This window comes from Carcharodon carcharias, chromosome 19, assembly GCF_017639515.1.
Source record: "Carcharodon carcharias isolate sCarCar2 chromosome 19, sCarCar2.pri, whole genome shotgun sequence".
In the NCBI taxonomy this organism is placed as follows: Eukaryota; Metazoa; Chordata; class Chondrichthyes; order Lamniformes; family Lamnidae; genus Carcharodon; species Carcharodon carcharias.
In genome coordinates this window covers 27895913-27918728 of record NC_054485.1, presented here as the reverse complement: position 1 = coordinate 27918728, position 22816 = coordinate 27895913, and the positions used below count along the sequence as shown (strand labels likewise).

At 45.3% G+C, this 22816-nt stretch overlaps 1 protein-coding gene across 3 annotated transcripts in view; it reads right to left on the bottom strand.

Moving 5' to 3' along the window:
• Positions 1–4780, bottom strand: part of yars1 (tyrosyl-tRNA synthetase 1) — a 40302-nt gene extending 35522 nt beyond the window's left edge. For all 3 annotated transcript variants that reach the window (XM_041212933.1, XM_041212934.1, XM_041212935.1), the window contains exons 1-3: positions 4674–4780; positions 2308–2399; positions 1133–1279 (exon numbers count right to left, since the gene is read on the bottom strand). In XM_041212933.1, the coding sequence (XP_041068867.1) occupies positions 1133–1279; positions 2308–2364 (204 nt within the window). In that variant the 5' untranslated portion in view covers positions 2365–2399; positions 4674–4780. The remainder of the gene's footprint in view (positions 1–1132; positions 1280–2307; positions 2400–4673) is intronic.
• Positions 4781–22816: the final 18036 nt, after the last annotated feature.

The following is a 22816-nucleotide window of genomic DNA, read 5'->3' as shown; positions in this document are numbered from 1 at the left end:
CTGTTGTTTATTGCAAAGGGAATGAAATATAAAAGTAGGGCAGTTTTGCTATAGTTGGTGAGACCACATCTAAAGTACTATGTACAGTTTTGGTCTCCTTATTTAAGAAAGGATATAAATGCATTAGAAACAGTTCAGGGGAGGTTCATTCAACTGATACCTAAGATGGGGGCGGGGGGAGTTAATTTACGAGGAAAGGTTGGACAGGCTGGACAGGTATCCATTGGAGTTTACAAGATTAAGACGTCATCTTATTGAAACATATAAGATCCTGAGGGGACTTGGCAGGGTGGATGCTGAAAGGATGTTTCCCCTTGTGGGAGAGACTAGAACAAGTGAACACAGTTTGAAAAAAAAGGGGTCTCCTATTTAAGAAAGAGATAAGAAGAATTTTTTTCTCTCAGAGTCATGAATCTTTGGAAAACTCTTCCCCGGAGAGCGGTGGAGACAAAGTCAATGAATATTTTTAAGGCAGAAGTAGACAGATTCTTCAATGACAAGGGAGTCAGTTTATTAATGATAGGCAGAATGTAGATTTGTGGCCACAATAGATCAGCCATGATCTTAATGAATGGTGGGGAAGGCTCAAGGAGCCAAATAGCCTACTCTTGCTCCTCATTTGTATGTTTGTAATTCATTCAGTTAAAAATAAATATGGAAACTCATTGTACAGTATCATAATGATACAGTATTAACAAAATTAAATCATTAATGAAAATCACAGCTCTATCTATACTGCCAGTTTTCTACAAGGTCATGACTGAAGGAGGTCCATGGGTTTTGCAATTCAACCTACATATTTACAAGAGCACTATATAAAATATTTGCAGTGGAAATTCCCTCACTACATTTCTTATCTGTACATCTCCTTTTTAAACAGCAGAATCCTGTGGTGCTTTGTCCACCTTTAGGGCACAGACAACACAAAAAAGTTAACCAGGTCTTGTAAAATAAGAGGCTCGAGAATATACATTAGGTTTATGAAAAACCTGTGATTTGCATTCCATTGCTGTACAAATCCTTCTGTGCTTACAGTAACGAAAGTTAAATTAATGAGGGATCTTATATTATTACAGTTAGCCTTGATTGTATCTTGCTATTATGTCACCAAATGTACAAAAACTATCCTCACCTCGCATCCAGCTTTTAGGAAGTCAGCAATCTTTGACATTGGCACAAAGTATGCTACATGAGGTTTCCCAGTGGTAGCTGTCCCCCAATAAACCCTCAAGTCCCGTTCTTCCAGGATTGAACACAACTTATCCTCACCCAGGACTTCCTGCAAAAAAATGTAAGAAACATTTATTTTGCTCACATCTATCTAGATTTAGCATAAAAAAAACACATTTTTAATGAATTTTTTCTTCTGGGGTAAAGGGTATCTTAGGATAGCAGGGGCATTTGAGACGTCAGGGGGTGACCGCCCTCGTCCTTTTGCAAACCATCCCAGGCCCAGGTAAGGGTCTCATGCTGAGGGTTACAAGCCATGTTCAACGATGGAACCAGCGAATTTTCAGTGGTGATGGTGGAAGAGCTCGAGCCTCGAGAGACACAGCTGCTTGTAGGTGGAGGATTCTTCAGGAAGAGAACTTGTATTTCTTTTAAGCACACATGTGGAAAGCAATGTGAAACCACCTCATGTTCTTTTCCCTAGTCATCTTGTTCACTGAAATTGAAACTGAAAATGGGAGGCTCTTACAAGCAAATGAAGAGAAAAGCGAAAGACTGAGGTGTGGAGAAATGGGCAGGGAACCTGCCCTTAGGTAGATACTACTACAAAGGCTATCTGCCAAGTAGAAAACACAAAGCTAATGGAATTGGTTAAAGCTTGAAAGCAAAACATACGGACAAGAAAATTACAGTAAAACAATTGGTCTCTCAAATGTAATCAATTATCCACTGACTCCAACACCGATAGAATATTTTCCATTTAACCTGATTCTTACTTTACTACCAATATAACGTGATTTGAACATTGTTCATTAAGGTAATTTGTTTGTAATCATTTGCTATACTTTTCAGTCTGCTTTCTTATATGACCCTACACTGTAGTCCATAGTTTGTTTATTAGCTGTAAATGTGTGAGAATTTACAAAAGATTGGTATTCGCAAGTTCATTATGGTGGAGAAGGCCGTTCAGGCCTACATTCCTTACATTTCGCCATCCAACTGATTGAAAGATTCCAGTGATTTTGCCACTATCAGAACACCATCCCCCCCAGCCGGCAATCTATTCCATACATTCATCACTCTAAGAAAAATCTCCTGATCTCAAATGAGTTTGATATTTACATGACAAGACCATACCTGCAAATTCCTGGTAATAAGGCTGATCTTTTCCTCAAAATTCTTATTGTCGTCCATGATGCTGAATGTTTGTACTGATCACCAGAGATGAACTGGGAGAAAAATAATGTCATTAGCTTTTGGAACAAATAACTTCAGCTCATTACACTGATGAAAGTTTATCTTTGCTCACAGATATTGCCAATACAACATGTGAACCTCTCCAGTCCCAATACTTTCTCATGTTTAGCTGACTAACTTTTAAAGGTTTCAGCAGTACTATAAGAACACAAGAAATAGGAACAGGAGGACAGCATTCGGCCCCTCGAGCCTGCTCCGCCATTCACTAAGATATGGCTGATCTTCTTGTGTTTCGATTTTCACATTCCCATCTACCCCCAATAACCTTTGGTTCTCTTGCCTAACAAGAATCTATCTACCTCTGCCTTAAAGATATTCAATGACCCCCACCTCCACCACCTTCTGAGGCAGAGAGTTCCAAAGTCACACAACCCTCCGAAAAAAAATTTCTCCTCATCTCTGTCCTAAAAGGGGCGGCGATCCTTAATTTTGAAACAGTGCCCCCTAGTTCAGGACTCCACAAGGGGAAACATCCTTTCAACATCCACCTGGTCAAGGCCATTCAGGATCTTGTATACTTCAATCAAATCACTCCTCACTCTTCTGAACTCCAGTGGAAACAAGCCCAGTCTGTCCAACCTTTCCTCATAAGACAATCCACTCAATCCAGGTATCAATCTAGTAAACCTCCTCTGAACCTCCTCCAATGCATTTACATCCTTCCGTAAATGAGACCAAGACTGCACACAGTATTCGAGGTGCTGTCTCACCAACGCCCTGCATAACTGAAGCATAACATTACTTTTATTTTCAATCCCTCTCGTAATAAAGGATAGCATTCCATATAAAACAGAATGTTCCCTACCCCCCTCCCCCCAGGATGTCCCCTACCTCCTAAGATGTCCCCTCCCCCCCTCCCCTCAGAATGTCCCCTAGCCCCCTCCCCCCAGAATGTCCCCTACCCCCATCCCCCCAGAACGTCCCCTACCCTCTCCCCCGAGAACGTCACCTATCCCCCTCCCCCCAGATTGTCCCCTATCCCCCTCCCCCCAGATTGTCCCCTATCCCCCTCCCCCCAGATTGTCCCCTATCCCTCCCTCCCTAGGATGTCCCCTAACCTCCCTCCCTCCGATGTCCCCTACCCCTCCTCCCTAGGATGTCCCCTACCCCTCCTCCCTAGGATGTCCCCTACCCCCCCTCCCTCCCTCCCTAGGATGTCCCCTACCCCCCCTCCCTCCCTCCCTAGGATGTCCCCTAACTCCCCTCCCTCCCTAGGATGTCCCCTAACCCCCCTCCCTCCCTCGGATGTCCCCTAACCCCCTCCCTCCCTCGGATGTCCCCTAACCCCCTCCCTCCCTCCCTAGGATGTCCCCTATCCCCCTCCCTCCCTAGGATGTCCCCTATCCCCCCTCCCTCCCTAGGATGTCCCCTATCCCCCTCCCTCCCTCCCTAGGATGTCCCCTATCCCCCTCCCTCCCTCCCTAGGATGTCCCCTATCCCCCTCCCTCCCTAGGATGTCCCCTAACCCCCTCCCTCCCTCCCTAGGATGTCCCCTAACCCCCTCCCTCCCTCCCTAGGATGTCCCCTAACCCCCTCCCTCCCACCCTAGGATGTCCCCTAACCCCCTCCCTCCCTCCCTAGGATGTCCCCTAACCCCCTCCCTCCCTCCCTAGGATGTCCCCTATCCCCCTCCCTCCCTAGGATGTCCCCTAACCCCCTCCCTCCCTCCCTAGGATGTCCCCTAACCCCCTCCCTCCCTCCCTAGGATGTCCCCTATCCCCCTCCCTCCCTAGGATGTCCCCTATCCCCCTCCCTCCCTAGGATGTCCCCTATCCCCCTCCCTCCCTAGGATGTCCCCTATCCCCCTCCCTCCCTAGGATGTCCCCTATCCCCCTCCCTCCCTAGGATGTCCCCTATCCCCCTCCCTCCCTCCCTAGGATGTCCCCTATCCCCCTCCCTCCCTAGGATGTCCCCTAACCCCCTCCCTCCCTCCCTAGGATGTCCCCTATCCCCCTCCCTCCCTAGGATGTCCCCTATCCCCCTCCCTCCCTAGGATGTCCCCTATCCCCCTCCCTCCCTAGGATGTCCCCTATCCCCCTCCCTCCCTAGGATGTCCCCTATCCCCCTCCCTCCCTAGGATGTCCCCTATCCCCCTCCCTCCCTCCCTAGGATGTCCCCTATCCCCCTCCCTCCCTCCCTAGGATGTCCCCTATCCCCCTCCCTCCCTCCCTAGGATGTCCCCTATCCCCCTCCCTCCCTAGGATGTCCCCTCTCCCCCTCCCCCTCCCCCTCGCGATGTCCCCTACCTTGTGCAGCTCCAGCCGGCAGATCCTCCAGTTCCACAATTGCCGCTTGCATCATCCACCCGCTGCACTGCGCAGACGCAGGCAGCGCAACCGAGCCACAATCATCGATCACCCTCAACTGCGCCTGCGCACCTCAGCCTGCTCCAGTCCATCATCAGTGAGCAGGCTCTTAACAGGAAGGGCACAAGTTGCATCATCATAAGCAAGTATTATTTACCTGCATTAAATGCTTGGGATAATTTGAGAGGAGGGGACTTTCAAGGGTTACAGTTGTATGGTGTGCCCTGAGAGAATTGAGAATATCACATAGTCAACATCCTTTGAGTTCAATGGATCTCTCTGGCCCTTATAGCTTTTCAACTATTCGTCACAAAGTTCTGTTTATTTTGTTCAGAATTACATGCATCAAAACTATGCCACACCTTGAAGCAGAATAAATGAGTCTCATTTCTTATCTGAAACTTGGCAAATCCAAAATGATACGGTCAAACTTAGGCCAAGAGCTTATGGTGCAGAGTTCATATGGATTTCCCACATCAGTTAAAAGTGCAACTTAATACGATGAACAATTTGCAGATATTCTCTTAAACTGAAATTATTCAGTGCAAAATAAAACTTGCCAATTTGGTACATCAATGGTTCTTTTGCATCACAGTGTGAGGAAATACCTAACAGGTCTAGCAGCATCTATGGAACGAGAACTTGTGTTAATAGGCAGAATTTTCCGGGCATAGAAACTTTTAGGTCATCAGGACCATTTTCACATCCAAACTGTTTCACAGTAGCAGCATTCTTTTTGGTTCAATCTTCTAGAAGGCAGCCAATTAAGAACCCATTTCTGGGATCACCTTCCAATGAGGAACAATGGGTGACCAGAGGAGGTAGGAAGTCAATCCAGTGCACACCATTGCAAGAGTGGTCGGGAGCTTGCAATGTGTCTTCAGTTAGAGTGCTGCTGAGGGGAGTTACAACAGGAGCGGGAGAGATGCAGTGGAGGTGCCATCAGTATGATAGGAGTGTCTGCCACTGCATCACTCCCCACATTACTGGGGACATCAGTCTCCAGGAATTCCTCACACAATGACAAACTTTTGCCAGCAGAAATCATAAGCCTTGCCATGTTTTGCTGTTGAAGGTTAGAAATCCTTGAACTGTCACACTGCTCTGACCTCCCACTATGCAGCCACCTCCTCTGAGCCGTCCAGGTGTTGATCCAGCATTGGGCGCATGCAACACTTGGAAAATTGCAATGTTAGTGGAAGATTGCAGTAAATTTCCCTAATTTTGGGTCTCAATTAGCATTCACCTGCTTATAGATGAGCTGCCAAAATTGGGCTCAGCCCATCCTGAAAAAGTGCCCGGAATTAGAAACACATAGATAAATTGACCTGTTATGATGTGGCAGCTGATATGTGCCAGACTGATCAAATCTGCAAGGGAAACTTGGCCATGCTATCACAATGGTTTTGCAATTTGTATTTATTTATTACAAGCAGATTTGTGCACTGAATTCAAAAGTAACGAATCCACTAACAACTTTAGAGATTTTAAAAATTAAATTAAAACATTTATTAACAAAAGAAAAAATTCAAACACAGATGTAAGATTACAGTTATTTGATATAACAAATCCCAAAATTCCTAATTAACTTGACTCCCAACTACACGTCCCCTTTAAGGCAACAGTCCAAAATAGATTTTAAATTTAAATAGGCAATCCAGCAAAGTTACCACGTGCACCCACTCGACAGTGGAATTCCAAAGACTTTTTAACACAACTTTAGTTGCAGACTCCTGCAAAAGTGACGAGAGGCTTTTACCCAGGGCTGCTTTACATGGTGTAGCTTTCAAGATGTGGGCCATCCCCACACATAACCTTCCATTCCTCTTTACATATGTTTTCTCTCTTTAATGTGTAAATCCCATTGTTCTACATGTTTTTGGAAATTTACTTTTTTCATAATATAAAAATCTTTCATGTTGCCAATACAGTAAGTACCTTTGGGAAAAATAAACATCTTGTTTGGCCTTGCTTACCTTGTTAGTTGTAAGCATCCTACCATCCCTTTGAAAATCAAACAACCCCTTCACTTCCCTAAAAATGCATATTTCATCCACACCTTATCTTTGGATCTCTCATCCTAACTTGTCCATCTCCATTTCAAAAGTCTGCTTTAGGGATGGGCAATAATGCTGGCTTGAGCCAGCGAAATTCACATTCCATGAATAAAAAAAAACTCTTGATAATTTCAACCTTGCAGTCTATCTGACTCTAATTTAAATAAATCAGTCATACAGACAGAACCACCCATACTCACACCCATAAGCCTACAATAATATTATGAAAAATATGATAGTTTCATGACATGGCCCAAAGCATTTTTCTCTAATTTTGTTCCCCCCTCCCCCAGCATCTGCCACCTCCAACCTTGCTTTCTATGGGCCTGTTAAAACTCCACTCAATGGTTCAGGTTTCAATCCGTAATGTCAAGTTTCGTTCATGAAATGAGTAGTGTGTTTGGTGGCGGGCAGCGGACAATATGCCTAGAAGGCCGATAAATCGGTTTCACAACATCGTGAAATCAGCTTGTGATGGTCTGCTCCGCTCGCCGATAGCATGCCGCATTTCACGCCATTGGATGTCGGGAACCTCATTGTAACACATCTGCATTTCATTATAAGTCCAGCCCACCGGAATTGTCTCACCCCCACTGGATCGTCCGCCCACCGCACCGACATGTTTTACAACAGCATATAAAAGGCGTGCACTTGGCGAGCTGCCCTTTGAGGGGAACTCGGAAGTGAATGCACAGTAACGTTGCGGAGTGCTCACCCAAGTCGCCTGTTGGAGTTCAAGATTGAAGCGCATTGGGTGGGGGGGTGGGGGGGGGGGTCAAGGGTTGCGCATAAACAGGTGCGGGGTGGGGGTTGTGGACGAGGGGAGTGGCCACGCATTAGGGAAATCATTCCTCTACAGATGAGACAGTTCAGGCACAGCCACATTGATATGATTGGAAACAAAAACAGAATTACCTGGAAAAACTCAGCAAATATGGCAGCATCGGCAGAGAAGAAAAGAGTTGACGTTTCGAGTCCTCATGACCCTTCAACAGAACTGAGTGAATATTAGGGGAGGAGTGAAATATAATCTGGTTTAAGGTTGGGGGTGGCGGGGGGTGGCGGTGGGGGTAGAGATGTGGGTGGGGGGTGTGGTTGTAGGGACAAGCAAGCAGTGATAGGCTTGTCCCTACAAACACACACCCCCCCCCACTTCTCTCCCCCCACACACAAACACACACCCCACCACCAGCCGCCCCCCCAGCCCCCTCACCTTAAACCAGTTTATATTTCACCCCTCTCCTAACATTCACTCAGTTCTGTTGAAGGGTCATGAGGACTCAAAACATCAACTCTTTTCTTCTCTGCCGATGCTGCCAGACCTGCTGAGTTTTTCCAGGTAATTCTGTTTTTATTTTGGATTTCCAGCATCCGCAGTTTTTTGTTTTTATATTGATATGATTGGAGTTGGGCCTCTAGCTTCTCTGCCCACTGAAGCAATGCAGAGGCATCAAAGTGCCACCAAATGCTCCAGAGTTTTTCACCCCCCTGGCACAGACTGCAAAGTAACAAGCGTTTTCATGGGCTGCAGAACAATTGGATGACTGGGCACGTTGTACAATCTCCTTGCTAAAGCTAGCCATGAAGTAGTCACTGGTGGAGGCACTCATAGCGCCTTGCAATGTCATCATCCCGGTTTGGATCAGTCTCCCCTATGATTCAAGCTAACAGTGCAGCCTTGCAGTGCGGGTTAGGAGAATGCCTGCACCTGAGCTTAGAGCACAGCATGCAGACCAGTGGACAAAGCTGCCGCCAATTGGTCAAGTGAAGTGGGGTGGAGGTGGTGGAGTTTTTGGGCAGCCATGCAGTGCACTAATGTCTGGCCATCCAAGTGGTGGCCAGCACTCGCCACAATGCATTAAGGGGCATTCAAACTTAACCAAGACAGGTCTTTAGTCCACCCACGCTAACCCATGAGTCTCTCTGTTTCATACTGCATGAGGAGTATATCAGGATCATGGAGCCTGGCGAACTAGGTGTATGCCTCATGACGCACAGATAGCGAATACGACTGAGAAGAAAGCAGCTGAGGCTCCTGGCTGCACAGAGGGAGGAGCAGCACCCTCTGGAAGAAGGTGTGGCTGGGGATCCTGCACTTGCCACTGAAGAGCCACACCTTTCATTCCTGCAGATGACTGAGAACCAATATTGCCGAAGACTGTGCATGTCTAGGTAACTGTTCGGTCCTGCAGGATGTGGTGCCACGGGGACATGGAGGGCATCCACTGCCAGTGGCTATGAAAGTGACCATGGCATTCAATTTCTACACTTGTGATTCCTTTCAGGGCTCCACAAGTGACCTCTGTGGGATACCACAAGCCACCACCCACAAATGTATCCATGAGGTCACAGATACCATCTTTGCGAGAGCACACAACTTTGTGCATTTCTCCCAGGCTCAGGACAGCCAGGATGCAAGAGAGATTGGGTTTGCCCAGATCTTGGGTTTTCCACAGGTGCAGGGTGCCATTGAACGCACTCACGTGGTGCTCAGATCTCCGTCGCAACTTGCGGTTCACTATGTCAACTGCAAGCGATTCCATTCACTGGAAGTGCAGCTGGTGTGCGACCACCACAAATGCGCCCTGCAGGTCTGTGCACAGTTTCCAGGGAGTGTCCACAACTCCTATGTTCTCAGTTGGTCTCAGATCCCTGACGTCTTCCAGGGTCCACAGATGCTGCAGGGTTGGCTCCTCTGGCACAAGTACTACTCACAGAGGACATGGCTGATGACACCTGTGTGGCAGCCTCAGGCTGCAGTAGAGTGAAGGTATAACGAGGCTCATGCTGCAACTCACAACTTGGTGGAGCAGACCATCCGGATGCTGAAAATGAGGTTCCGGTGCCTGGACCAGTCTGGTGGGGCCCTATAGAGGGTGTCATGCATCATCGTCGTCTGGATTGCCCTTTACAACCTGGCACTGCAACGGAGAAAGGAGCTGGAGGTCTCCTCCAATGAGGACACAGACGGGGATGAGGATGAGGAGGTCCTTGAAGGCGACAATGATGGCGATGAGGCCCTCGCACTGGCTAGACGAGGCAGGTGCACTTGGGAGGCCCTCATAGCTGCTAGTCTTGTGGAGGATAATGACAACATGCAGTGAGGAGACATCATAGATGCTCACATTGCATCTGTGAATGTTTGACTCCAGTCTGGCTTGTGGCAGTACACATGCCCTCTGTGATAATGCTATTGTCATGGAGACGCAGTGGAGGCCTTAGTAGTTGCTCGATTGCAGGAGGATGATGACAACGACATGGAGTGAGGACACTCCATATGTATTCACACAGTATCTGAGAATGTCTGACTCTTGTCTGGCCAAGGGCAGCTCATTTGCACTCTGAGATGACACCCAGCGCTACCTCACCACCACCTCTCTCGATGCCTCAGAGATGTCTGCACTCCTCCAATTCTGGCCTCTTGAGCATCTTGAATTTTAATCGCCCCATCATTGGTGGTTATGCTTTCAGTTATCAAGATCCTAAGCTCTGGAATTCCCTCCTTAAATCTCTCTGCTCACCCCTTAAACCTACCCTCCTTGACCAAGATTTTGGTCATCTGATCTAATATCTCCTTATATGGCTATGTTTTATAATGCTCCTGTGAAGTTCCTTGGAATGTTTTACTGTGTAAGTATGGGCAGAATTTCATAGCAACGGGATTTTACATTCCCGCCGAAGTCAATGGAGTTTAGAATAGATCACCGCATTCTACCACCCCATCCCCGCTGAGATGGGCCTATAAAAATCTGTGTAAGTATAAATTGCTGTTGTTACAAAGCACTTCAGTGTTAATTTTATACTAATTGTATGCCAGTGGTAAGCATTTACTGGGTATTAATTTGATCTCATTATAAATAGGCACAAACTAAAATGGTTCTATCCTTCACCAACTGACTTTCTGGAGTGAAACAATTAAGATATTTTACTGCATTAAAGATGCAATATAAATTCAGGCTTTTATTTTTGTTTGCAATCTTGACATCCTATTCATCTCTGAGCTGAGCTACTAATCCCATTTAATCCATTCACAATGATCATCTAATTCACCTCTGTAATATTGTTACGAATGTGAGGTTTTATAAAATGGTTATGTTTTAAACTCTCTCTTTGAATTCAAGGTAAAAAGGGTGCATGTGACCCCCTGCTAGTTCTGCCCAGTGATAAGCTGAAGTAACCTGGTTATCAAGGGGACTCGGAACCCAGGACAAGTGTTATTGAAATCCATGTGCCAGGTTTAATATCTGAAAATGGTTGGCTTTGCCATGGGTAGATTTATGGACTCTCAGGCAGTCTGATTAAAAAATCCCTGGAAAGAGAGAGAGAGAGGGAGAGACAGGGACAGCAGCTGCTGTTTCTCTGTTAGCTACCTGACAAATTGTAGGTAGTTCTCTGGTCAAAGAGACAGAGCCCACAGAGATTTAAGGACACTGGAAGATTCACCCTGCCGAGGCCGGAAAAAGGAACCATCTGAGTGGACCTTGTGGCTTTAAGTTGGTTTGAAGAATTCCCAGAAGACTGAGGGAAAGGACCGTCGACAATCACTGGACATTATGACTCAGCGAATAAGGGAGAAGCAAGCCGACTGGAAGCTGGGAGTAACTTTGGACTGGTTCATGTAAAGACTGCATTTCTGCGGAGACCATGCTGTAATGTATAGACGTGGCATGAGTTTTGAGTGTGTTAAAATACGAATAAGGGATGTTTTCTGTAGTTTGGTCTATTAGTTGACCACAAGTAATGTTTGGTCGATGTTGATTTTAGTCTGTTTGTTACAGTAGAAGCCTTAAAACATGAAATCTTGTCCTGTGATTCTTTGAGTTGATTACTGGAAATTCAAATCTATTAAAAGTTATCGGTCTCTACAGGGATCATAACAATATTAACTGTCCCCTCACCTGCTTCAATCCAAGCCATTGTCACCTACAGCCTCAACTATTCTAATGTTCTCTGGCAGACTCCCAATATAGTATCAGTAGCACACCACCTTTACAGAGCAGAAGGAGGCCATTTGGCTTATCAAGTCTGCACTGGCTCTCTAAAAGGGCATTCCACCAAGTCGCAATACCCTGCCTTATCCCCGTAACCTTGCACATTCTCTCTTTTCCGGTAGCAATCCAATTCCCGTTTGAATACCTCGATCAAACCTGCCTCCACCACCCTTTCAGGAATTTTGTTCAACACTCCAATCACCCTGTGGGTGAAAAAAAAATCCTCATATCACATTTACTCCTTTTGCCAATTATTTTGAAGCTGTGCCCTCTAATTCTTGATATTCTCCTGAGTGGGAACAGTTTCTCACTATTTACCCTGTCCATACCCTTCAGGATCTTGAATACCTCTATCAAGTCTCCTTTCAGCCTTCTTTTCTCCAAGGAGAGGTCCCAACGTCTCCAATCTATCCTCATAGCTACAGTTCCCCATCCCTGGAATCATTCTTGTGAATCTCCTCTCTACTCTCTCCAGTGCCTTCACATCCTTCCTCAAGTATGGTGCCCAGAACTGGACGCAGTACTCCAGATGAGGTCAAAGTCATGTCTTATACAAATTCAACATAACCCCCTTACTCTTGTGCCTAAGATACTATATACTTTATTAACTGCTCTCTCAACATTCCTTGCCATCTTCAATGACCAATGTACGTATGCACGGAGGTCCCTCTGTTCCTGCACCTCCTTTGGAGGCTCTCCCCATATTTTATACTGTCTCACCATATCTTTCCTGCCAAGATACCCGCTTTGTATAAACTTCAGCTCATTCAAAATCTGCTGCCCATATCCTATCCCACACCAAATCCTGCTCACCCATCATCCCTGTCCTTGCTGATCTACTTTGTCTCGCAATCCCCCAATTCCTCAAATCTAAAGTTGTTATCCTTGCCCGGAACATTGTCGTCGGCGTGCGGGGGTGGGCCCGACATGCTGATGCGCAAAATGACGCGCAGTGATGTCAGGCATGCATCCCGACATGGTTGCGCGACATTAAGATATTTTGTTTGGCAGGTGCGCAGCTTGAGGCGGGTGCGCGCCCACTGACCTGTCAACGGCCCTATTAAGGCCATTAAAAAACTGTCACATGAGGGTACATGTTTAAATAATTTTTCCGTTCACTTATTCAGAAGTTTTATTATGAATGTAATCTCCCTGTGGCAGCTCCATGCCTCAGGGAGATTGTTGCGCTCTTTCGTACGCACGCCCACGGAAGAGCGCAGGCCCCAACTCTCCCTCCTCCCCCGTGAGCACTATTGACCGCGTGTTACGCTGGGTGGGCCTTAATTGGTCTGTCCACGTGAAATAGCAGCGTGCAGCTGATCGAGGACAGTGATCGGCTCCACGTCCGCCCCCTGCCCGCCCTGCCCAGCCCGCCCGACATAGGCAAGATGCTGCCCCTTGTGTTTAAATCCCCTCCCTATCTTTGCAACCTCATTCACCCTTATAATCCCCAGCACTCTGCCCACAGCCTGCATTCCTCTGATTCTGGCCTTCTGTGCATCTCCCCTTCACCACATCATTGGCAACTGTGCTTCAGGTGCTTTTCCGCACACTCTGCACTCCTTTACTTTTAACTATCTTTTGTTCAGTTGTCTTAACGAGTAGTTAAAGACATCAGGTACTGCTTTTGAATATTGTGTCATATCTTCAGCTTACAAAAAGGCCAGCAAGAGCTTGAAAATTTTAAATTAGTTTGCTTTTAGTTTTGTTCGATGAATATATTTTCAGCAGGAAAAAGTGATAAGAAGTAATAGTGTTTGAGTTGTTGAAAAATACTAATATTTTTATTGTGTATCGATTTCCAAATAACTTCTTGGATTGCTACATGGATTCCACCCACAGGTAAATGCATTTATTTCATTCATTCATGGGACGTGAACATTGCTGGCAAGGACAGCATTTATTGCCCTAGATACGGTAGTGGTGAAAGACAATTACAGAAAAAAAAACTTGTTAATTGATTAGTATGTAAGTGTTCAAGGAAGGACACAGATCAAAATTGAAAGTCATTAAATTCAGCATTCCATAGACAAAATAGAACAAAAAGACTGTTAGTGTTTTTGAACAAAATGCCAAATTTCCAGGTGTTGCCTGTATGCTGTCAGAAGCAACGTAATAGTTTTAGATGGGATGCAGATAATGTCCCGATTGTCATTTCAACTCCACCCAATCCTGATGATCTGCTTTTGCTGCTTCTCAAGAAGATATAATAATTCTCATAACGTTATTGGGATATATTGTAAAATAGAGTAATAGTGGGATGTGTCTATGTGTGAGGTTTAATTGAAAGCGAGGCAGCTAGTCTGATCTAAGAAGAGGTTAGGTTTGAAATGTTAATGAGATAAACATGGGGAAGTTTGGAAACATAGGTGTTGAGGGAACATTTGCATTTTGAAATAAATCAGACTATGTTGTTTTCAAAGGAGGGGTGAAATGTGTCACCTAGCCCGGTGAAGTTTAGAAACAGTGGGCTGAATTTTCTGGCTGATGTGCGGGTGCACCCTAACGTCCCGACGCTTGTGTGCGGTATCGCGATGTTTAGATATGTATGAAGAAGAGAAGACTGTTTTGTAAGGGAGGGCATTTTTAAGATCTTACAAGTATGAAAAACCTTCAGCATCTATGCCTCAAGCTGCTGCCTTCAAAGGACTGAAGTTAAGAAAACTCACTTGGAAGCCGACTTGTTCAGGGTATCATGTTTCTTTGCCTGGGTCTTTTAAAATCTATGGACTGAATTTTTCCCGCGTCGGGTGGGCTCGGCTGGAGCGGGCAGGGGTGGTCGGGGAGCCGACCGCTGCGCGTGATCAGCTCCGCACTGCCATTTTACACGGGCGGGCCAATTTAGGCCTGCCCAGCGTAATATGCAAACAATAGCGCTGAGCGCTGCCTGAGCGGGTGGGGGGAGGAGGGAGAGTCAGGTCCAGTGCTCATTCGCACATGCGCACTAAAGAGCGCTTCAATCTCCCTGAGGCACGGAGATGCCTCAAGGAGATTGAAGTGCTTTTTAAAAAAATAATTAAATGCAGTAAAAATGTAATGAAACATGTCCCCTCATGTGATTTTGTCACATAAGATGGGACATGTTTTTATTTTTCAAAAAAAGTTTTATTCTATTTGTGAAAGCTTTACGAAACCTCATCTCGCTCTTTTGTTTATTGGTGGGCGCGCAGCTGCCTCCAGCATGTGCCTGCCAAACGAAACATCACATGACAGCGCGATGATGTCGGGATGCATGCCCAAAGCCATCGCACGTCATTTTACATGCCGGTGTGTCGGGCCCAACCCCACACGCCGACTATAAAATCCTGGCCCATGTGTCTTACTGTTGCCTTAACGAATGTGTAACTGGGAGTTGGATTGAGTAGGGGATTTAGAAGTTATCATAGTAGTAATTTGTAGATCTATGTATGTATTTAAAATCATTTCTCTTATTAATAAATGCTTAATCTAGTTTTATAAAAACCTATAAGACTTGGTGGTCTTATTACTACTGAATTCAAGGCACGCATCTCGAAATTTATAAAATTGAAAATTGGTTGTGGCAGCTGTTTCAGTTTTCCCACTGGGATTTGAACAGCTCAGCATTTACCATTGGCTATGACATAACGCTGCTGGACCTGGTCCTTATTCTCAGACCAAACCTCAACTCTTAAAAGGGCCAAACTTTTGCTGTTGTAAATCTAATTCGGTACTCTCTCACTCAAATGAATCTTGAGTGTATGTGCACTTGATTCAGAATGTTTACCGACCCTTAGAAATTCAAGTCTCTTAATTTGGACAGCACAGACATATTTATGGAAGGAAAGGTACAGGGTATATTCATTCTTACACAACTCTTAGGATCTAAATAGAAATGATATTTCTTACAGAATGAGGGAGTGAACATATTACCAAATATTATATGACATAATTACATTAGCTAAATACTTAAATTTGAGTTAAAGCCTCTGTACAGCACATTATAGAAGCAAATAATGACAATTTATTTGTCTCAAAGGTTGATTTTCAGTTTATGCTCCTTTCAGAAGTACATCAAATGTAAGCTTTCCTGTACTGACAGTGAACTTTGAGACTGTAATGAAAATACCATGGAGATGCTTCACTTTCCATGGAAATTAACAAAAACAGAAAGTGCTGGAAAAACTTAGCAGGCATGGAAGCATCTGTGGAGAGAGAAACAGAGTTAACGTTTCAAGTTTGAAATGACTTCTTCGGAACCCAGTGGAAATTAAGATTGGCTACTTCAAACCTGAAGTGGAGATCAGCCAAGCTCCTGATAGGAGGCATTATCTCAGAGCAATGACCGGGTCTTAAGAACAAAGACCATGTATGACAGCAGCATGGCCTGGGCACGAAATTAGGCGTCAAATTAGGTTTAACAGTAACTTAGGTTTACAAACGTTTCAGCTAGTCTTTGCTGAAGTTTCTCTTATGGAACTGCTAGTGATATGACCTCTTAGCTTCTCACCAGCTAAACAGTTCATTAGCTTCTTGGGATTGGGCAGTTTCTGACAGGTGACATTAAGATTAACACAACAAAAACACACCAGCATGGAAGCTGAGAGGACTTCCCAGATTGATTGATGGGTGTTAAACAGGAACAGAAACATAAGTACTCTATTACAGTTTTCAGAAATTTGGAAAACAGCAGCTAAATGCTTGACATTAGACAGGCAAAGGCTAATTTTGCAAACATCTGTCTTCTCTATGCTTAGTTTAACTGTGTTAGAATATTTGCAAGTTTAATTCAATTAATTCTAGCAACATGTGGTATAGAGCAGAATTTCCCTCGTGTTATAAAGATGGGTAAAATTCCCTCTGTGCCATTTAAAGCATACCCAAAATTAAATATTTTCTACATTCTCATATTTGGTGTTTGTACAAACCTCTCCTGCTTTGATGGTATATTTTGAAGAGCAGCCTTAATACTGTAGAAATGATGGGCTCCGTGGAATTCCATCATTTTCGGTTCTGCTATTGAGTTGCAGCTGCATCCATGCCCTATACCTGTGCCAGTTACATCAAGCCCTCTGGCTAATTAGGTTGAACTTTGTGATATTACATTTCTATGTTTATACAAAGATAGCAATTATTTAAACAGCTACACAAATTTTCAGGGACTCCTCCACATCCGCACTATCAACCCAATTACATTGCATTTACTTAAATTAATAAGAATGTGGTTTTATTGTCTCATATTTTGTGCCAGGAAGTACATATATCTCATTATGAGATTCAGTCAAAAATGTTTGTGTTTGCCAATCCTTCTTCTTCATGTTGCTTTGAACCAGATGGACTCCTGAGAATGTGAATTCTGGCAATAACTGGATTTTGCTGAGCTCATTTTGCACCACTTTTAAATTACTTGGCCGAGTACCTAAATGAAACAGAGAACAAGTCTAAACCTGAAAAAAAATGTGGTTCTGACATCTGTATCTTTTTATTCATTCAAGCGAATACGGCGTTGCTGGCTAGGCCGGCATTTATTGCCCATCCCTAATTGCCCTTGAGAAGCTGGTGGTGAGCTGCCTTCTTGAACAGCTGCAGTTCATGTGGTGTAGGTACACCCACAGTGCTGTTAGGGAGGGAGTTCCAGGATTTTGACTCAGTGGCAGTGAAGGAACAGCGATATAGTTCCAAGTCAGGATGGTGAGTGGCTTGGAGGGGAACCTCCAAGTAGTGGTGTTCCCATGTATCTGCTGCCCTTGTCCTTTGAGATGGTAGTGGTTGTGGATTTGGAAGGTGCTATCTAAGGAGCCTTGGTGAGTTTCTGCAGTGTATCTTGTAGATGGTACATACTGTTGCTACTTTGCATCAGTGGTGGAGGGAGTGAATGTTTGTGGATGGGATGTTAATCAAGTGGGCTGCTTTGTCCTGGATGGTGTCAAGCTTTTTGAGTGTTTATGAAGCCACTCTCATCCAGGCAAACGGAGAGTATACCATCACACCTCTGACTTGTGCCTTGTAGATTATGGATAGGCTTTAGAGAGTCAGGAGGTGAGTTACTTGCCGCAGGATCCCTAGCCTCTGGCCTGCTCTTGTAGCCACAGTAGTTATATGGCTAGTCCAGTTCAGTTTCGGGTCAATGGTAACCCCCAGAATGTTGATAGTGGGGGATTCAGCGATGATAATGTCATTGAATGTCAAGAGGCAATGGTTAGATTCTTTCTTGTTGGAGATGTTCATTGCCTGGCACTTGTGTGGCGCGAATGTTACTTGCCGCTTTGCAGCCCAAGCCTGGATATTGTCCAGGTCTTGCTGCATTTGGACATGGACGTCTTCAGTGTCTGAAGCATCGCAAATGGTGCTAAACATTGTGCAATCATCAGCGAACATCCCCACCTGACCTTATGATGGAGGGAAGGCCATTGATAAAGCAGCTGAAGATGGTTGGGCCTGAGGAACTCCTGCAGTGATGTCCTGCAGCTGAGATGACTGACCTCCAAAAACCACAACCATCTTCCTTTGTGCTAGGTATGACTCCAATTAGTGGAGAGTTTTCTCCCTGATTCCCACAGACTCCAGTTTTGCTAGGGCTCCTTGATGCCACATTCAGTCAAATGCTACCTTGATATCAAGGGCTGTCAGTCTCACCTCACCTCTGGAGTTCAGCTCTTTTGTCTGTGATTGAATCAAAGCTGTAATGAGGTCAGGAGTTGAGCTGCCCTGGCGGAACCCAAACTGAGCGTCAGTGAGCAGGTTATTGTTAAGCAAGTGCTGCTTGATAGCACTGTTGATGACCCCTGCCATGACTTTACTGATGATGGGGAGTAGACTGATGGGGCGGTAATTGGCCAGGTTGGCTTTGTCCTGCTTTTGGCTGCTTTTACTATTGCCAGAATATTGTCAGGGCCCAGAGCCTTTTCAGTATCTAGTGGCTTCAGCTGTTTTTTAATATCATGTGGAGTGAATTGAATTAGCTGAAGAGTGGCATATGTGATGCTGGGGACCACTGGAGGAAGCCGAGATGAATCATCCACTCAGCATTTCTGGCTGAAGATTGCAGCATGTGCTTCAACCTTATCTTTTGCACTAACATGCTGAACTCTCCCATTATTGAGGATGGGGATATTTGTGGAACCTCCTCCTTAAGTGAGTTGTTTAATTGGCTGCCACCATTCACAGCTGGATGTGGCAGGACTGCACATCTTAGATCTGATTTGTTGGTTGTGGAATTGCTGAGCTCTGTCTATCACTTATTTCTTATGCTCTAGTCCTATGTTTTAGCTTCACCAGGTTGTTACCTCATTGTTATATATGCCTGGTGCTGTTCATGGCATGCCTTTCTGCGCTGTTCATTGAACCAGGGTTGATCCCCTGGCTTGGTGGTAATGGTAGAGTGGGGAAATTCCTGCATGAGGTTACATATTGTGTTTGAGTACAATTCTGCTGCTGCTGATAACCCACAGCGCCTCATGGTTTCCCAGTCTTGAGTTGATACATCTGTTCAAAACCTATCCCATTTAACACAGTGCCCCGCAATACGATGGAAGATATCCTCAATATGAAGACAGAACTTCACCTCCACAAGGACTGTGTGGTGGTCAGCCCTGCTGATATTGTCATGTTAGATGTATTTGCGGCAGGCAGGTTAGTAATGATGAGGTCAAGCATGATTTTCCCTCTTGTTGGTTCCCTCACCACCCGCCACAGACCCAGCCTAGCAGCTATGTCCTTTAGGATTTGACCAGCCAATTGACATTGAAGGCCCCACTCAGAGTATGTTCTGCGCCCTTGCCACCCTCAGTACTTCCTCCAAGTGATGTTCAACATGGAGGAGTATTGATTCATCAGCTGAGGGGAGCATTATTGTTAATCAGCAGGAAGTTTCCTTGCCCATGTTTGACCTCATGCCAAGAGACTGCATGGGGTCATGGGATGTTGAGGATTCCAAGGGCAACTCACTCCTGATTGTGCTGCCACCTCTGCTAGTGGGACAGGACATGGTGATGGTGTCTTGGACATTGCAAGGTATGATTCTGTTGTGGCATCTTTGACAAACGAACCACAGGAGGCTCAGGGATAGGTTACGATCGTTTATTCGAGCAATTGCAAGGAGAGAACACCTCAAAGCAGCTTGAGATAGCCAAATTACAAGTATACAGCTTATTCATACATCAGTGACAAGAACATTGTCCAGCCTTCACGCAGGCAGAGCCTTCTCCCCCTATCTAAGCTGGGACCATCTGTCATAGAAACATAGAAACATAGAAAATAAGAGCAGGTGTAGGCCATTCGGCCCTTCGAGCCTGCTCCGCCATTCATTATGATCATGGCTAATCTTCCAACTCATTAGCCTGTTCCCGCTTTCTCCCCATATCCTTTGATCCCTTTCACCCCAAGAGCTCTTTCTTTCTTGAAAACATGCAATGTTTTGGCCTCAACTACTTTCTGTGGCAGTGAATTCTACAGGCTCACCACTCTCTGGGTGAAGAAATTCTCCTCATCTCAGTTCTAAATGGTCTACCCCATATCTTCAGACTGCGACTCCTGGTTCTGGACTCCCCCACCATCAGGAACATCCCTCCTTATCTGTTGAAGAGCACACTTAATCTATTCTGTTTTCATCCTCTGTCTCCAGCCTAGTTCCCAGGCCCTAACGGTGTGCAAGGTTCATCTGATACCCTTAACCATTAATGTACTTGATGGCACTGGCAGCCTGGAGATTCTAAGTAATTCCCTTTCAATAAATTCTTACTGTATTCCCCCTAACAGTCCCCACTTTTGGCCCTTGGCTTAGCCCAAGGTAGCCAACTACAGTGGTACTGTCTGTCCCTTTACATACCGCCACCCATTGATACTGGCCAGGTATTCGGCTTTGGATCATAAAGGTACTAGGTCAGACCATCTGTTTCATCTGGCCCTTCAACTCAGGCCTCTGACTTCCTAAACCTCTTCTCCACCTGTTAAAATTCCCCCAGCTCCACCTCTTTTGCAACCTTCAGGTACGATGAATCAAGTAAGTTAAATATATAACTAATATCAGCTGGATCACAACCAGGCCATGGGATATAATCCGAATCCACGGATGTATTTGTACATTTGAGCCCCAATTCCACAGATCCTCCCACCATGTGGAGGAACCTATTTGCTCGATATCCTCTTTTAAGGCTCTAACCTGTTGCTGCAGTGTATAGTAAATTCTTTATATCTGCTGACCCTGTCTCCGAATTGTGGTTAGATGCTCTGGTAATACGGGAATTTCATAGGAGAACTGGTTCAAATACTGTGTCAGGTTATGCTTAAGGCTTTCCATGACCTGAATAGTAGCCGTTCCTCTCTTGTATGTTTCGTCCAGTTCCACCTTCCCCACGCTTGCCAGAACCTGCGGATGTAGACACACTGAATGATTGTGGATGGGGCACATCCAGTTGCTCCCATTCTGGATCTTTTGCTGCCGCGTGGTTATACAATATCTCCCATTCCCCATATATGCAACATGATTCTTTTGCAGCCCATATAGTTTCCATTGTACAATTTGCTGCTTTTTTTTTGCAAAAATATACTTTATTCATAAATCTTCAACAACATTTCAAACCATTTCAAAATCACCATCACAAAAATACAATCAGGTTCAACTTTTACAACATGAATCACAAGGTGTATCAGTACAAACAATGAATATTACAATCATTGGCAGACATTCATTTTGAGCTGTATATCCCGAGGGGCTCTTTACAGTTCCCAGCCCCTCGGTGCACTGTGGCAGAAAGGTCTTAGGCAGCGACCCTTCCCCATTGCGCCTTTGCGGCAGCTGCCCCAAGCTTTAGAGCGTCCCTCAGCACGTAGTCCAGGACCTTGGAATGTGCCAGTCTGCAACACTCGGTTGGGGACAACTCTTTGCGCTGGAAGACCAACAAGTTACAGGCAGACCAAAGAGCGTCTTTTACCGAGCTGATGATCCTCCAGCTGCAGTTGATGTTTTTCTCGGTGTGTGTCCCTGGGAACAGCCCGTAGTGCACAGAGTCCTGTGTCACAGAACTGCTCGGGACGAACCTCGACAGAAACCACTGCATCTCTTTCCAGACCTTCTTTGCAAAGGCACAATCTACAAGGAGGTGAACAACGGTCTCTTCCCCACCACAGCCACCTCGAGGGCAACGTGCTGAAGGGGTGAGACTCCTGGCGTGTAGGAAGGATCTGACAGGGAGGGCCTTTCTCACCACCAGCCAAGCTATATCTTGGTGCTTGTTGGAAAGTTCTGGCGAAGAGGCATTCTGCCAAATGAATTTGTCAGTCTGCTCGGGAAACCATCCCATCGGGTCCACCCTCTCCTTTTCCCTTAGGACCTCTAAGACGTTACGTGCCGACCACTGCCTGATGGACTTGTGGTCAAAGGTGTTTCTCTGCATAAATTTTTCCACGAGGGACAGGTGGTACGGCACGGTCCAACTACTTGGAGCGTTCCGCGGCAGTGTGACCAGACCCATCCATCCTAACACTGGGGACAGGTAGAATCTCAGCATGTAGTGACACAATTGTACAATTTGCTGCTGCTTTAAATCCACAACTTGCTTCTTCTGTTTCATATATTGGATGTGTGCATACTACTGCAGTGGTCTCTATACTACACCTTTCTAATGTGGTGCTAACTATATTCCCTTCTATGCCTACTGCATATGGCGGAATGTTATGGTACCTAATATAATAATCCCCCGTATCACCCCAATATTTTCCACTCTATATAATGTTTTGCCGGGTGTTGACATAGGTATAACAGGTATCACTAAGACAATGCCCATTAGCATATTATTATTCACTATACATTCAATATTCATTCTATATACACGTGTTGAACCTCTGAGCTGGCAACCAGTCAAGTCACGATCCTTATGTCGTGAAAGATTAAATCAGTGTTCATTAGTTACCCATAAAGGAACTATCTTTTCATTAATTTGATTTAAATTCTCTCGGGCTTGTTCCAGTGCCCATAGGTGCTGCAAACATCATTTCTGCTTGCTTCATCTGAAATATTTTTCCCGATCCCGATCAGCTTATTGATAGTCCCCGCATTACCTTCAAGCACGGTAGCCAG